Source organism: Acipenser ruthenus, chromosome 49, assembly GCF_902713425.1.
Source record: "Acipenser ruthenus chromosome 49, fAciRut3.2 maternal haplotype, whole genome shotgun sequence".
Taxonomy (NCBI): Eukaryota; Metazoa; Chordata; class Actinopteri; order Acipenseriformes; family Acipenseridae; genus Acipenser; species Acipenser ruthenus.
In genome coordinates this window covers 6419105-6434429 of record NC_081237.1, presented here as the reverse complement: position 1 = coordinate 6434429, position 15325 = coordinate 6419105, and the positions used below count along the sequence as shown (strand labels likewise).

At 40.3% G+C, this 15325-nt stretch overlaps 3 protein-coding genes across 3 annotated transcripts; 2 read left to right on the top strand and 1 right to left on the bottom strand.

Moving 5' to 3' along the window:
- Positions 1 to 275: 275 nt before the first annotated feature.
- On the bottom strand, positions 276 to 2053 carry LOC117401496 (protein FAM32A). Its single transcript, XM_034002257.3, has 4 exons — positions 1929 to 2053; positions 1420 to 1561; positions 985 to 1038; positions 276 to 581 (listed from the first exon to the last, which is right to left on the bottom strand). Exons 1-4 carry the CDS (start codon positions 2003 to 2005, stop codon positions 513 to 515), a joined length of 342 nt encoding a protein of 113 aa, XP_033858148.1. The 5' UTR covers positions 2006 to 2053; the 3' UTR covers positions 276 to 512.
- A 265-nt stretch (positions 2054 to 2318) lies between these two features.
- Positions 2319 to 8167, top strand: LOC131721896 (pericentrin-like). The gene is made up of 9 exons (XM_059015263.1): positions 2319 to 2693; positions 3491 to 3583; positions 3858 to 3915; positions 4016 to 4146; positions 4446 to 4637; positions 4869 to 5052; positions 5255 to 5363; positions 5842 to 6208; positions 6328 to 8167. Exons 1-9 carry the CDS (start codon positions 2652 to 2654, stop codon positions 6517 to 6519), a joined length of 1368 nt encoding a protein of 455 aa, XP_058871246.1. The 5' UTR covers positions 2319 to 2651; the 3' UTR covers positions 6520 to 8167.
- Positions 8168 to 8973: 806 nt separating this feature from the next.
- LOC131721862 (ras-related protein Rab-11B) lies at positions 8974 to 15212 on the top strand. Its single transcript, XM_059014992.1, has 5 exons — positions 8974 to 9153; positions 11301 to 11496; positions 11856 to 12049; positions 12206 to 12286; positions 12505 to 15212. Exons 1-5 carry the CDS (start codon positions 9114 to 9116, stop codon positions 12648 to 12650), a joined length of 657 nt encoding a protein of 218 aa, XP_058870975.1. The 5' UTR covers positions 8974 to 9113; the 3' UTR covers positions 12651 to 15212.
- The last annotated feature ends 113 nt before the right edge of the window (positions 15213 to 15325 follow it).

The following is a 15325-nucleotide window of genomic DNA, read 5'->3' as shown; positions in this document are numbered from 1 at the left end:
ACCAACCTGTTCTTTAAATGGGTATCAATTACTAATCAGCCCGAGATTGGTTTATAGTAGAAAGCAAGGGTAGTTAACTTCAGGCTTTATATTAGTTTGATTAAAAAATAAATCTGAAAAAATACACAAGGAAGTAGCTTTATTTAGTTATACATTTATTATTGGTTTCATTAAATATTCTGGTAAAAAAGAATTTTTCCTAATTGGACTCTAAACAACATGAGTTATTTTTTAAATAGCCAGAAAAGGTTTTCAAACATTTTAATAAGACACCATAACAATAAAACAACTGGGACGTTTATTTCAAATGTACAATAACATAATCCCCAAATAACTGAAAAAGTATTACAATGATATTTCAGTTTCAAAGTATTTCCATCACTTGCTTCTAGTTTTCAGCACTTTATTTTTGATGTATTCTTTACTGTAATCTTTTACAAAATGATTACATGTGGTTGAAAGAAAAAGCTTGCGAGGTAAAAGAAAACAGGTCAAAGCACAAATGTTCATGTTTATTTGGTCCAGCTGACTTTAGGAATGTCGTAATGCTCAGTCAGGTTGTCCAGATGCCTGTTAAAGTCCTACAAAAAAACAATTACAGGTAACATTCAGTACTTTATGTATTAATCATCTGATAGATAAATAATTTGCATCATGATAAAACACACACAGGGATTCCTGCCTCCTCTAAAAGGGGTCGGGAGGGGATTTAGCCATGATTAAGATGTCCCTGCTGTTCATCTAATGATCATCATAAGATCAATAACAGCTAAACTATTAACCCCAAATTAAAGTCTAATACAAATGCAGGCGCATTGGAAAGTCTCCCCACCCAGACATCAGCACTTCAGAAACTGCAGTTCCGGTGACTAGAAATGTCTGTGCATCAGCAATCTTACTCTTAGTAAAATGCCATGTATTTAACTCTGCATCAGTGCCAAAGACATTGAGGCCTGAAAATATAAAATTATGTTTTTCTCTTACCTCAACTCTCTGTTTATGGGTCTTCGATGCTTTGTTTAATATTCTTTCCATTTGCTGCAGGATTAGAGCATAGAAAAAAAAATATTTTTCATTCTTTTTTTTTTTTTTTTAATCTAGTTACAGACAAAAATGTTTATTGCATTAAACTTCATGTGTACAAAAAATCCCTGTTTTCATAAATGTGTCTGTAAGGTCAACTCCTACAATAACAATGAGAACCATTTAATATAATCTGATAGCATGCACGGTTCAGCACAATGAATGGGCAGTGGTGAAATGTGACTTTTTTGGGGGGGGGGGGGGGCTACATTTAAACACACATGTGAAATAAAAGACTGTTCATACTTTATTAGCATTAGGTTGCATGGAAATGAACATTGTGTGAGGTTTTTAATTGCAGAGCTTGGACGAACAGCACAGCACGTAACACCTTACCCGTTTTTCTTGCGTTTTATCAAATGCAATCTGGGCAGGAGTCCTTTTGTCACGGTTTGTTTTCTCGGACTCCTTTTCATCATCCTGGTTGTTCATTATCTGTTCCATACGCTTCTTGCTTTCCTTGTCCTTCTTCTTTTTCCTGTTAAGCAAATAAAAAAATAAAAAAACAGAAAGTTATCAAATACGCTGAGATCAATTAAATGCGCACGTTAGCTTGATCTGTGCGGTATGAGCGACCTACACGATACTCGTTTATTTGCACTTAATTACGTTTTTGCATCATAAATGTATTTGTTTTTTAAGATAAAAGGCTGTCACATTTGTGACCAGCGGATAAAGTTACAGAATCTGAATTACCTACCAGCCTATTTAATATTTATCTTCATTGGTATTGCTGTAGGTGGACTGTCTTTATGTACTTATTTGGTTAAGGAACCGCATGTGTGCCTTTCTTTCTAAACCTACTAACATTAGTATACATCTTAACGGAATTACGGTATCCTTACTTTTTTCCCGAAGACAGACCGTCCACGCCTTTCAATTTTAAGCTTCCCTTCTGAACGCTCCCGTACTCCGCCGCCATCTTGCCCGTGTTGTTATTGTTCTGCCCGGATGTAAAAGGAAACGGAACTCCGTCACGGGTCTGCGTGCGCACCCCTTCTGACGTAGCTCTGCACCAAGCAGCTGCATTTTTGAAATTACTCCATTTAAAACGATGCTACTGAGTGTTTTTGTATATGATGGACTTTAGTTATACTTTCGTTTGTGCAAGACACGTTTTGATTTTATTTGCCATTGAATCAGAGTTTCACAGAAAGCACAATTATGAATTGTAATTCCCTTAATAAACCTGCACAATGTATTTTCTAGTTCATGACAAAATACAGCGAAGTGTGTTCTTCATGCATCAGCCTCCAGCTGTTAGTTTGAATGTTTCATACCCAACAACAACCGTGCAAACGGCGTCTGCAGCTGCTCGGGTTTCCATGGAGATAGTGGAGCGCGGGGTTTGTATTGAGTTGGCACGCTTGATGTTGTTGATATAGCTAGGTGTGTTTTTATGCTACAGCTCTGGCCAATTTTAACATCAAATTGTCATTTATAAACCTCAATCTTCTGGAATACTTGGTCATAAAATACACCAGGGAAAAAAAGAATAGCAGAACTTAATGCCCTGTTATTAAGGAGAGAAACACAACACTCAGGTCTTCAACTTGCACAAATGGAAAATGGAGGACGAACCAAAAGCGTGGGAAGAGCTTCCGCGCAAGGTATGCTAAAAAACTTTCTGTTCGTTTGTTTTGCAGGGATGGAAATAAACTCCTCTTGCATAGCAGTCTCGTCCAACCCAGGTTTTAATACAAGCTTGATTAGTCACAGCGTATAGGTAACAAGCTCAGGTGTGTCTTATTAAACTCCTTGTAAAACCAGATCAAACTTCTGTGAAATGGGAGTCTTATTTCCATCCCCGTTTATTATTTACATTTTGATGCAGTTACTTTGCAAAGCTACCACAATACGCATTTATAAAGCATGTGATATTGATGTCAGTCAGAATTATCAGATTATTTTAAAAACAGCTTATATTCTTATTAATTATAAGACCCTTTCTTTAACCACTGATTGGGCAGTGTGAATGGCAGTGTGATGTTCTGATTGGGCAGTGTGAATGGCAGTGTGGTGTTCTGATTGGGCAGTGTGAATGGCAGTGTGATGTTCTGATTGGGCAGTGTGAATGGCAGTGTGATGTTCTGATTGGGCAGTGTGGATGGCTGCGTGATGTTCTGATTGGGCAGTGTGGATGGCTGTGTGATGTTCAGGATTGGGCAGTGTGAATGGCAGTGTGATGTTCTGATTGGGCAGTGTGAATGGCAGTGTGATGTTCTGATTGGGCAGTGTGGATGGCTGTGTGATGTTCTGATTGGGCAGTGTGAATGGCAGTGTGATGTTCTGGTTGGGCAGTGTGAATGGCTGTGTGATGTTCTGATTGGGCAGTGTGAATGGCAGTGTGATGAATAATGCATCATTTTACACAGAACAACTATTTTTTGTATCTATTGAGTGACAGGACCCCATCAAGGTGGATGTTGTCTGTGCGGAGGATCCTGAAAATAACATAGAGGAGACCACTGCTGCCTCAACATCCGAGGATAGCGAGCAGGTTAGTTAATGCACCCCTAACTGATTCGCTTTTCGAATGCCCCTGGGACTAAAGTGACAGACTGGCAGGACTTCTGTTGCAGTTAATACGATGTGCATTATATAGCATTATACTGCAAGTGGCTGACATTACCTCTCTGTTAAGATTTGTGGAGTCAAGCAGACTTTTCTTGCCAAGTAGAATATCTGTCCCTTTGGATTCAGAATTACATCCTGCATAACATATGTATATGTACAGCAGATATAACACTCTTTTTTTTTTTTGCTTTGGGAAGGATTTTGAATGCATCGATCTAGCCCCATCTCCCCAAGAGCAACTCAGCGATGAAACTGGTGAGGACCCCGTCTGAATATTTGACAACAGTTCTTTTAGTTTCTGTTTTATGAACATTTGGATTCCCAAGCTGAATGATTTTTATTTTATTTTTTTAAGACACGTGGTCCCAGGTGTACCTGGAGATCGAGAGAGCAGAACACTCGGATTGCTTCCACCAGCTTGGCATGCCAACACCTGCACAATTAGAGAGTGCTGCGCATCATAACATGCTCCCTCCAAAGCTACAGGTGTACTGCAGTTTACATACAGTGCATGTTTAGGGATATGTTGTCAGAAGCCGATTTATGATGATCAGATTTGCTTTATCACTTCAGAGATCTCTGTAAACTATACCACATGCAGTTATATATAATCCCAAGGCATTCTGGGGGATGTAGTCCTGCACCCAACTAGCTCCAGGACTACATTTTCATTATCCACCCCATACTCTGTTTGGTGGTATAATTTAGTTAGGTAAAGTTAGCATTAAGGTGAAAGTGTGCAAGCTGGAATTCATTTGTCATTTTAATCTTGTATCTCCCACTAGGTTTTATTGAAGAACATTTCAGAAGAGCTGTACCGGATACTTCATCTTTCCAAGCGCCCGGTCCCTCCTCCCTCACATCACACACAATCTCTGTCCAGTGAAGAGATCTGGCAGCAGGACAGACAGGCACTCCTGACTACAATACACTCACTGCAAGATCTGGTTTCCAGACTGACTGCTGATCGAGACATGGTATATAATGGCAGGGTGACGTAGTATCTACTTACAGATAAAATTCTACATTAAATACAGATTCAAATATTCTACTATTTGTCTCATTCCCATTAAAAATAATTTTATTAAGAACTGGAAAACCAAATCATTTACAGTCTAATTAATTTTTTTACCACCTATTTTTTTTTTTTTTTCTTTAAATCAATCTCACAATACTTTTGTGTTTACTTATGTGTCTCTTATTCCAAGGCAGAGCTGGAGAAGGATCTGATCTCGACAGACAGGAACAGCCTGCTGGCTGAGATAGACAGCCTAAAGGCTAAGCTGAGGGACTTCCAGCGGCAGAGCCAGGAGGAACTGCTGCAGCTGCAGGAGACCCTGAGGGGGGCTCAGGCACAGGGCAACGAGCAGGGGCTCCAGCTCCACAGCCAAGGTGAGAAACTGGGAGACACTTTGCAGCCTGGTCTTCCAGAACTGATGAGAGTGCATTCTCGTTCTCATATCCTGTGCTGTGCTGCTGTCTTTTATTTTCCCCTCCAGTGCATTTGATGACAGCAGTGAAATAGCCTGAAGATGTATTCCATGTCAAATAAATGTAAAGATCTTTATATAGCACCAGTGTCCTTTTTTTCTAGTCGAGTTCCTGGAATATAACCTACACCAGGGTCAGGCCAGAGCAAATGAAGATCTAGAGAGATTACAGAGGTCTAACCGAGAGCTGCAGAAAGAACTCAGAGACCTGAAGTACTGCTTTATTTATATTTTTGCATTCTGTTTCTGTTATGCAAGTGGACATGATGCCAGCTCTTGTAAATCAGTAAAATGATATGGATTAAACTCATTGCTAGCCCGACAGTGTTCTAAGTTTTTACTGCCCAGTGCTGATCAGCATCATTTAAGAGTTACAACGACAAGAAAAATCTGACTGTGTGCCCTTTAAAAGGCACGCTAAAGGGCTGTAAATAAGACTCCTATTGCATAGCAGTTTTACCCATTCTAGTTTATACTACAATTTTTGATTAGACACAATGCACAGGTAACAAGCTCAGGGGTGTCTTATTACACTCATAGTAAAACCAGGGATGGATCAAACTGCTATGCAATGGGAGTCTTATTTCCACCCGTGCTATGAAATGGGTAGTAATTAGATTTTTTTTTTTTAAGTTAATATTTCTGTGTGTATTCATTAATAATTTGATCTATTTGTTTCTCACTTCCGCAGATTGGTCCTGGAGATTCAGAAGACAGACCTGCACTTAGTTGTTGAGAGCCTTGAAGATACGCAACAGAACATGAAAGAGATCCAGTTCAGCCTAGAGGCCAAAACTAAGAAGTGCAGGCTGGGGACTCAGAGAGAGCGGGAGCTGGCAGCTGCCTTGAAGACCCTGCAAGACCAGAAGCAGGAGCTGAAGAGAGCCCTGAAAACAGAGAGGCAGCAGAGAGCCAAGCTGAGGGCAGAGTGTCTGCAGCTGCAGGTGAACCTCCAGACAGTCAATGCAAGGGAGAGGAAGAGAGAGGAGCAGAGGAGGCAGGATTGGAAGACTCTGCTAAAGAAAGTGGGGGAGGCATTGAAAAATCAGAACAAATCAGTGAGTAAAACAGCAAGCCGAGCTAAATCCTCGCCAGCCTTCATTTGATCATGCATGGGATATTGTTCCTACAGTTTATATTGCTCCACACAGTGCTCCACCCTATATATTTCTTTCAGACCCAAAGCCTTGACCCAGTAGAGACAGTTCAGACTTTAGGAACAGCATCCTGTGAGAAGCAGAAATCCAGCAGAGAAGAGTCATGCCTGTCCTCTAAGTCCTCTCCCTGTGTAGACAGAGAAGTGTCCCACACCACCAGCCTGGAAGAGCCAATGCACCAGGAACCGCAGTCCCAGCTTGCCAACAGGTGAAGGTGAAAGTTCAAACCTGAGCAGGATAAGCCGAGCTAATATAAAACGAGCCCCCAGGGATCCTGTCGAACTTTGTGTGCATTTTTGAGTGCATTTTATGTGCAGTTCCAGTGTATAGTATGGTTATCCAATTCCGTAAGATGGTTTTGTTTTCTAGATCCTCACAATCTCCTGGCAGCACTGAAGACAGAACAACAACCCACTGTGAGGACAATGAGCCCTTACTGACCGAATACATCAAACATTTACAGATCGTCCAGCAAAGAATAAAGGGGCTACAATCAGGTAACACCAGGGAGGAAAACAACAAAACAGCTTCTTATCCAGATATACGTGCGCTTACTGAGCTTCACTGTGAGTTATACACCACCCAGTTTAATTCCTTCGAAAATAACTTATCCTCAGATTCCGAAGTTCCACTGGGCAAGCAGAGTAGATTACTGTAGATAAACTAGCAATCAACTCTCAGAACTGTTTCTTCATATAAGTATTCTTGTTTCAGGAATTCTTTTTGCACCCTTGTTCTGTGCTTTTGATGATTAACAAATGACTTTCTTTGATATGTTTTTATTTAGTTCAGTTTCAGAACAACGTCGAGGACTTTCTGGGAGTGGACGTGTCAAAAGAAAAATGAATCTGCTGAATTGTTCTGCGAACATAACATCTGTGCGATTGTTATATATATATAATGTAGCAGTTAAACAATGTACACGTTTTTCATATAAGACTTATCAGTGTCCAGACTACTCTCTCTTTCATCGATACTATAGGAGAGTATGAGCTCTGTGTTCTAGTTTTGATCTTAAAACACCAGTGAGAGTTTTCGGTTTCAGTTTATCAGCTGTGACTTGGTGGCAGCATTGTGTGATTCTTAGACAGTTTTGAAAAAGAAAAATGAAACCGAGCTTTGACTCGTCTGTCCTTAAAGCCCCACCACTAGATCATGGCATGTTTTTTAACAATAAGCAAAGCCCATCACATATACTGTACATGAACAATTATGAAGGATAAAGATCATACATTGTCAAACTCCTGGCTTCATTTCTTTGCTATGAAATGCTTTTTTAACCGTCTGAACATAAGCGTTCCACTGCGTACTGTATCTGTGAAGTCTACAGTAGGCCAGTGCGGTATTATTCATATATATTAGGCACAATGTCACAGGTTCCTGTTTGAACCCATTCAGTCCTCTCTTTGCACCGTATGTCAACACCTGGTGTCCAAAACCACGTTGGAACCTCACGGGACTCCTTGGTCCCAGTCTGAGTATAAAAATATAAAAAATAAAAACGCTTTGTCCTGCTTTCATGTATGCTCAATAAAGAAGTTTATTTTTTTTTTAATGATATTTTGACAAAAATAATTCACGACTGAAAAGGTTAAAAGGGAACCTAGTACTACATGTGAATGTACTAATAGAAGATTTTTAAAAAAAAAAAACAGTCTGCCTGTCTGTATCGTGTCATTTGAAGTGCAGTACATACAGCAATAATGAACTTCAACTCCACAGTGATTAGAGAAGACGTGAAACAGTGCCAACAGTAACATAATGGAAATACAAGAATCCTTCATTTGAAACTCTCGCTTTGGATACACTATGCGTTTAACATATCAGGCACATCTTAGTCTCATTGTATTAATGTCGTGGTCAGGTTACGTAGATCAAATTATTTTGCACAAGTCTGTACATTTAGGAATGTAATATTCGACCTGACAGTTGTGTGACCGCGTGCTGTTTAATTAAATATTGTAAACTTAGCGTGCGCGTCAACTGTTTATTGATTGTTGATAATAATAATTATAATAAAATATTTATTAAAATATTGGCTTGATATCTTGATGACGAATGGTTATACAGTACTGCTATTGACTGACTCTTCTTAATACATGAAATAAGTCAATAGAATTGTGCACATGTTCCAGGTAAAGAAAATAGTTTGAATGAATACACCTAGTCAGTGGGGTTACTCCATTGCTTCTTTCGCAAAGAAAATAAAACACACTCCCCGGAAAAGAAAAGCAGACCACACTCTGTAGTGAGCTGACAGTGCTTTATTTTGCAACATTATGTGGTCTGCTATAACAACGCAGGAAACCCGTCATGCTAGCAATCAGTTACTGTATCTGCTCGCCTCCAGGAAAAAAAAAAAAAAAAACAATGCAAAACTACACAGGAATTTGCGAGTTTTGTAGGACTAGAAGACCAATCCGATATATATATATATATATATATATATATATATATATATATATATATAAATGAAAAAAGAGAAAAGGATATTTCAGGTACTAAAAAGGTAGAGCATTATTTTTTAACATTATTTTTTTTTTGTTTTGCTTAACCCCGTTAACAAAGTTAATTTTCAGTTTTGCACGGGTGCGTTGTGCTGTCATCACTCTAAATGTAATTGGGCGGAGCGTGTGTCACTCACCCCGCTGCCCGTATCTGATATGCCAGCTGGGCAGTGACTCGGATCACGTGCTTGCGCACCCTGTCTGTCAGGAGCGGGTGAAGCTCTTGGTTTGCTAGCGGAGCTTCGGTCTGTGTCTGTCTGGGGGAAAAATAAATAAATAAGTAATCGAGACCAAGAAAAATGGGGACCAGAGACGACGAGTACGATTATTTATTCAAAGGTAAGACGTAACGCCGTTTTAAATATATATATATTTCAAATGCTAGTTCCAAAGGAGGACGGCGGGGTCAAAACAACGCTTATTTCTGCAGCCTTCCAGGTAGGGCCCTCAAAAGCCTCGGATTATCCCGAGAGAGACAGCCTGGAATGCGAGTGCGTAGTGGGAGTGTTCTGCCTCGCTGATTGTAAATGCCAGTTTTTTCTCCGTGTAATCTGAGATGGTATCAGTAGGAAGCTGGTTTGTGTATGTTACGTATATCATTGGTATGTGGGGAAAATGTAAACTTATAAATAAATAATTGCGCATACGGTTAATTAAAAAAATCAAATACAATAGACTAATTACTACACAGTTTCTAAAGAACACAATAAACGTTAATTACATAATAAATAAAAAAGGATATAACGATAATCCACTATGGATAGTATTATAAACATGGAAAAGCTGTCTTAATGATATAGATAGGAATCAAACGACGCTGCCCTGTAGTTCAGGAATACAGGGCCACTGCAAGTTTACCAGGTGCTGTACAGCCGAGGTTTTAATTTTATACACGCCTGCCATGATAATGTTTGTCAGCCTTTGCTCGATATTAAGGGTGGTTAAAACTGTGAGCAATAACCATACATCATTTCCCATAATCATCAACCGCTTTTTTTTTTTTTTTATATAACGGGTGCTGAAAATATTTCCCGTAGTGTTAAAAGTTCACGTAAATATTCTTCGTGATACGAAACCCACACCCCTCTCAAGAATGTGTCTTAAGTTTTAGCCGCGTTTGAGATGTTTACAGTTAAATAATCGGTGTATGTTCTTTGTATCTGACTGCGAATCGCATATACCGTTATCATGAAACGAATTAAACAATCTGCAAAAACCGTAGTATTAAATGAAACTTTTTTTTTTTGCTGGTGCCTTAGTTATTTTAATTTTCTAACAATGCTTACCGACTTTTTTGTTAACTCCATTTATTGGTATAGTTGGATAGATATTTTGTCGTCGCATAAAAATCCGTAAGATATTAATGAGCCGTTTTGTCTTGCATGGCATCAGTATACTGTGTTAAGTGTGTTCTATAAAAATTAAACAGTATGACTGAGAGAGACCATAATAAACAAAGGATTGCATGTACAATGATTACCCAGTATAACACTGGTTTTACTGTTCTAGCACTAAACGGCTTTTAGTGGTTACTGTCTGTGCGTTTTATTAGTATGCGTTTAATTCCTCATGTAAGCAGTTCTTGACTCCTGGGAATAAAAGTGTTTTCTTTTTGAATTGCTGAAAACGAAGTGGACAGAAAGCAGTAAAATACTGAGTGGAGCTCAAAGGTCAAGTCTGCAGCTGCCTTTGCTTGCGTGTTTTACTATCCTGCTTTTTGTCTTGTGAAATGCCTTCCATGACACTGTTACTGGCCTGAGTTTTGATCAAGTCATTCCCATACCGACTGTTGTTTTTTTTGGCCAGTGGTTATTTTGCATAAAAGCAACACAGCACAAGAGCTTGGAGAGGGAGAAACTTTTCACAGTGTTGATGGTAGTCAAAATAGTAAAAGGTTTTTGCTGTTTTGGCATTCCACACTGTTTGTCTGACAGCTACAGTTTTTAAATAAAGCGTGGGCTTAAAGTACATAAAGTAAATGTGTTTATGTTGTGTTCCAGTGGAGACCCAACTTATTCTTAAAGTAATCCTGCTTGATAAAAGGTTATGAACTCTGGGGAGTAAGTTTGAACCCGTTTCAGGTGTTACTGTGAGCTTAATTAGTCCCACTAATTAGGTCAGATGTGTCCTGAAACTATATCCTAAACACAAGAAAAAGCTAATATGAGTTCAGTTTCCTTCCTTCTCAACTGCCAAAATATTTGATGATCTGTTTCTGACCAAAAAAAGGAAACAGCTGGAGAGTTGAGGATGAGAGTAGAGAAATGAGGGGGTAGGTTTCTATAACAACATATGCAGGACAGTTGAGAATGACCAAAGCGAGGGGAAGATGGTTTCTTTCCATCATCCCCTGGCACTACATAGACATCCACGCACACCCTGTTCAGAAGTTGGTTCAGAGTCACACTGAGCTTGTCAGTTTTGTCTTGGTCAGGACGGGTGCTTCTCATGCGGTGGTTTTTGACTCCTGTATATTTTGGTTGCAGTGGTGCTGATCGGTGACTCCGGGGTGGGAAAGAGTAACCTGCTTTCCCGATTCACACGCAACGAGTTCAACCTGGAGAGTAAGAGCACCATCGGGGTGGAGTTCGCCACCCGCAGCATCCAGGTGGATGGCAAGACGATAAAGGCTCAGATCTGGGACACAGCCGGGCAGGAGCGCTACCGAGCCATCACATCGGCGTGAGTGTGGCAGGGCTGCAAGGAGAGGGGCATTGAGCGCCTCATGGCATGTGTGTCAAAAAGAGCTGCTTTTTATTTTAGGAGCCACTTACTGAATAAATTGCAGCATCAAGTTATACTTTTTAAGTTTTAAAGATCTGCATTTTTTAAAAACGAGAATTTAGTTTAGTTTTGTTACACACAATTAGCTGTTGAATGTTTGTTTAAGGACGCTACCTAAGTGCACATGTAACAAAGCCAGAACTGATTTTTTCGGGTTGTGTGTCACTAGTTTCAGCACGATTTCCTGTCGTGTTGTTGTTGGCAGACGGTGAGCTCGGAATACCCCGAGTGTGTCTCACCCACCCTTTCTCTGTCAGGTACTACCGGGGTGCGGTGGGCGCTCTGCTGGTCTATGACATCGCCAAACACCTGACCTACGAGAACGTGGAGCGCTGGCTGAAAGAGCTGCGGGACCACGCGGACAACAACATCGTCATCATGCTGGTGGGCAACAAGAGCGACCTGCGGCACCTGAGGGCTGTGCCCACTGACGAGGCCCGCGCCTTTGCAGGTACGGGCACCAGGGCTAGAGGCGTTTCCCTGGAGGTACATGGGTGCCTGTTGGGAACAGACATTTGGGGGGGGGGGGCATGGAGGATAAGGTTACTGAGAAGCTGGTCAGGTTTCATGTTCATTTACAATGCTTTCTCTATCTCTCTCTATACAGAAAAGAATACTTTATCATTTATTGAAACCTCTGCCCTGGACTCGACCAATGTGGAGGAGGCGTTCAAAAATATCCTGACAGGTAAGCGTTCTGAATTAATACAACCGGCTGCTGTTCACTTTCACCCAAAAAACAGTGTCAGCTTCCACCGAACTAACAAAACCAGTGACTTTGTTGATCAGATTGCAAGCTTAAGTTCTGATCCCCACAGCGTTCTTGTGTCACAGCCCAGTTCTACTGGTACTGACTCGCTGGGCCCCACAGCCAGTGAATCTCAAACGCTCTGCTCTCCTCCACAGAGATTTACCGGATTGTATCGCAGAAGCAGATCACTGACCGATCGGCGCACGACGAGTCTCCTGGCAACAACGTGGTGGACATCAGCGTTCCGCCCACCACAGACGGCCAGAGACCCAACAAACTGCAGTGCTGCCAGAACCTGTGACCCCCGAGCCCTTCCCTCCCCTCCCCTCCGCTTCGACTCTGTGTTGTTCGTGCTGCTGTCCCGTATTCCCTGTGATTTCCCTGGAATTCTTTCCCTGTCTCTGAAGCTGTAACCTTTGAGCCGACATTCCTTTATGATGTTTCTTTTGTTTTCAATCCTTTTTTTATTTTTTGGCCTATGAATTTTCCTCCTTATGTGACACCGTTTTTCAGCACTGAGGAATTCAGCACTGATCATGTGACCCTCTCCTCCTGGGGCTGGTGAGAGATCAGTCAGTAGGATGTGCCTGTCTCTGGGGCAGTTACTAGGTTGCCTATGCAAGGCTTTCCCAATCCTGGTCCTGGGGGACGCCTGTGTCTAAATTACTTAATTGAGCCATTCATTAGCTTAATTAGACCTTTTTAATTGTTTTCAGCTTTTAAACAGTTGGATATTTCAAGTTAACTATACAATTTTATAAGTAACTTCAAATCTGCAACTTTTTAGGAGCTGAGAACAATTAAAAAGGTTAAGCTAATTAAGCTAATGAATAGTTAAATTAAGGGGTGAATTAAGTAGCTGAGCTCAGCTGGAATGAAAACCAGCAGACACAGGGGTCCCCAGGACCAGGATTGGGAAACCCTGACCTGTACCACACAGGGCATAAATAAGATGATGCATAATTTCATGAAAATGTGTGTGGATGGAGTTTGCCCCTTGGTAGAGGGATTGCCCTTAGACTGGTTTACCAACGCTACACTAGCTCGTTTCACTATAGCTGTGTTAACTGAACAATGGCAACATGATTAGTACATTTTATTAGTACCAATGAACATGGGCAAACCAGCTATATAAACAATACGCTGTTAAAAAGGGGACCTTTTTTAAAACAAACAAATGACAATGAATAAATGAATCCTGTTTTTTTTTTTTTTTTTTTAAATAGTATTAATAAAAAATGACTACAACTTTCTAGTTTAGTCTAGTCTCCTCACTCAATATCCCAATATTTATACCTACTTTTTTTTTTTTTTTTAAAGGTTTTCTTTCGCTGTCATGGCAGTGTGTGTCCTGCCAGCGTAATTTATTACAAGCCAGTAAGAGTAAAAGAAAACAAAAATAGATGCCAAAGATTGGCTGTAATAGCCAGTCAAGAAATCTAAGTATCTGGGTTGACTCCTCTAGTGAAAGTATGGAAGAAAACTGGTTTAAAAACCTCTCTTAAGATTAAAGATTATCTTACAAGAATTACCAGTGATGATCAGCACCAAGCAGTCCTTTCCAGATTTTCTACACTTGCAAATCTCACCTGTTCAGTTATTCTCGCTGTTCATTGCCACGTGTCTTCCATAAATTTGAATGTATAATATGTTCCCAAGGACAGCAATGTAAAGACAAATACACACAAAACTGCCACTGAGCAGTGAGTACACCCAGGTACTTGATACGTGTTTCTGTTCGCAAGCCTGAGCTTTGCAGAAAAGGATGTGAAGTGTTATGCTCTGCATTGCTAGTCCTAGGAAGTCAGAGTCCACAGTGAAAGACTGTATTTTAAATAATGCCTTCTGGTCAGTGTAATGTGGAGTGGTTATCTGGCCCTTTTGTTTTGCATGCTAACACTCTTAGATGTGAAGTATATTCTTAGGCACACTAGAGATGAATAGCAAAGCAATACCTACCATGTTACGTATAGAACTGCACTTGCAGAAGGCTTTTTTTGCATTCTTCAGTACACAAACACACTGTCTCTTAAATGACTGAGGACTGAGTTTGCAACAGCTTCATATGCCGTGTTGGGGGGGGGGGGGGGGTTGTTGGGTGTTGGGTCAGTTACAGAAATCAGGGGCTTGCAAAGATCTTCCTGGAAGATCCCTCAAGTTTACATGTTTATCCTTTATCTTGAAATGGCTTGAGAAAGCAGTTTTCCTAACTAGTAGCTATTCAGTGATGAAAGCCCATTCAATACTGATAACAGAATGCTGTGTGGCTTTTGCACTCCAGAGAGGAAACGTTTTTGTTATGGGAATACATTTCCTTATTATTCGGTCATCATAATCCTCTTTATGTGAAGCGGCGTAGTAAATGACAGAGAACGGCAGTTTAATGTTTAAAGCAATTATATTAGTCTGAGAACTCCAAGCTTTTCCTCTGAAGTGGCTCCCAGTATTTAGAGGATAAAATGGAACCCCTCCACGCATCTTGTAGTTTTGAATGTGGTTTTTATTTGCATGGTGTGGGGCCCTCTAGTCTTTGTCAGGCCTGGCAATCTTCGTCACTTTTATCAACATGAAGCATACCTGGCATCCAGAGAAAACATGAAATCCGCAGCACTCTAGCTGCTAACCTTTTTATTTATTTGTATTTGTTCCTCATGATACTAGGTGATTTATAAATAAATCTTAAGATTTGACGCCTAACACTGTTTTTCTCTCTCTTGCTTATTTTGTCTCTCTCTTCTTGGCGATTGTTCCTGTATTTATGTTGAGTGCAATCCACTATGTAAATATATATATATACGTGTCACTTGATTTGTGCATGATTAATATGTGTGGTGGATAAATAAGTTGCCAAACCTAAATAACAGTGCTGTGTCTGTGTGGTTATTGCTGCTCTAAACAGTTTTCCCTTACAATCAACAACTTATTTGATTATAGAGACTTGCTCAGCCCTTTAAAACACACATTTCTTTATATTTT

What these genes read in the sequence shown, in the direction of transcription:
- LOC131721862 (XM_059014992.1), top strand. Translation starts at nt 9,114, where the DNA reads ATGGGGACCAGAGACGACGAGTACGATTATTTATTCAAAG. An exon ending in GTACGATTATTTATTCAAAG is followed by an intron (nt 9,154 to 11,300) that starts GTAAGACGTAAC and finishes TTTTGGTTGCAG; the next exon opens with TGGTGCTGATCGGTGACTCC. An exon ending in GTTCAAAAATATCCTGACAG is followed by an intron (nt 12,287 to 12,504) that starts GTAAGCGTTCTG and finishes TCTCCTCCACAG; the next exon opens with AGATTTACCGGATTGTATCG.
- LOC117401496 (XM_034002257.3), bottom strand. Translation starts at nt 2,005, where the DNA reads ATGGCGGCGGAGTACGGGAGCGTTCAGAAGGGAAGCTTAAAATTGAAA. An exon ending in ATAAAACGCAAGAAAAACGG is followed by an intron (nt 1,039 to 1,419) that starts GTAAGGTGTTAC and finishes CTAATCCTGCAG; the next exon opens with CAAATGGAAAGAATATTAAA. An exon ending in CCCATAAACAGAGAGTTGAG is followed by an intron (nt 582 to 984) that starts GTAAGAGAAAAA and finishes GTTTTTTTGTAG; the next exon opens with GACTTTAACAGGCATCTGGA.
- LOC131721896 (XM_059015263.1), top strand. Translation starts at nt 2,652, where the DNA reads ATGGAGGACGAACCAAAAGCGTGGGAAGAGCTTCCGCGCAAG. An exon ending in GCTCCAGCTCCACAGCCAAG is followed by an intron (nt 5,053 to 5,254) that starts GTGAGAAACTGG and finishes CTTTTTTTCTAG; the next exon opens with TCGAGTTCCTGGAATATAAC. An exon ending in AAAGAACTCAGAGACCTGAA is followed by an intron (nt 5,364 to 5,841) that starts GTACTGCTTTAT and finishes TCACTTCCGCAG; the next exon opens with ATTGGTCCTGGAGATTCAGA.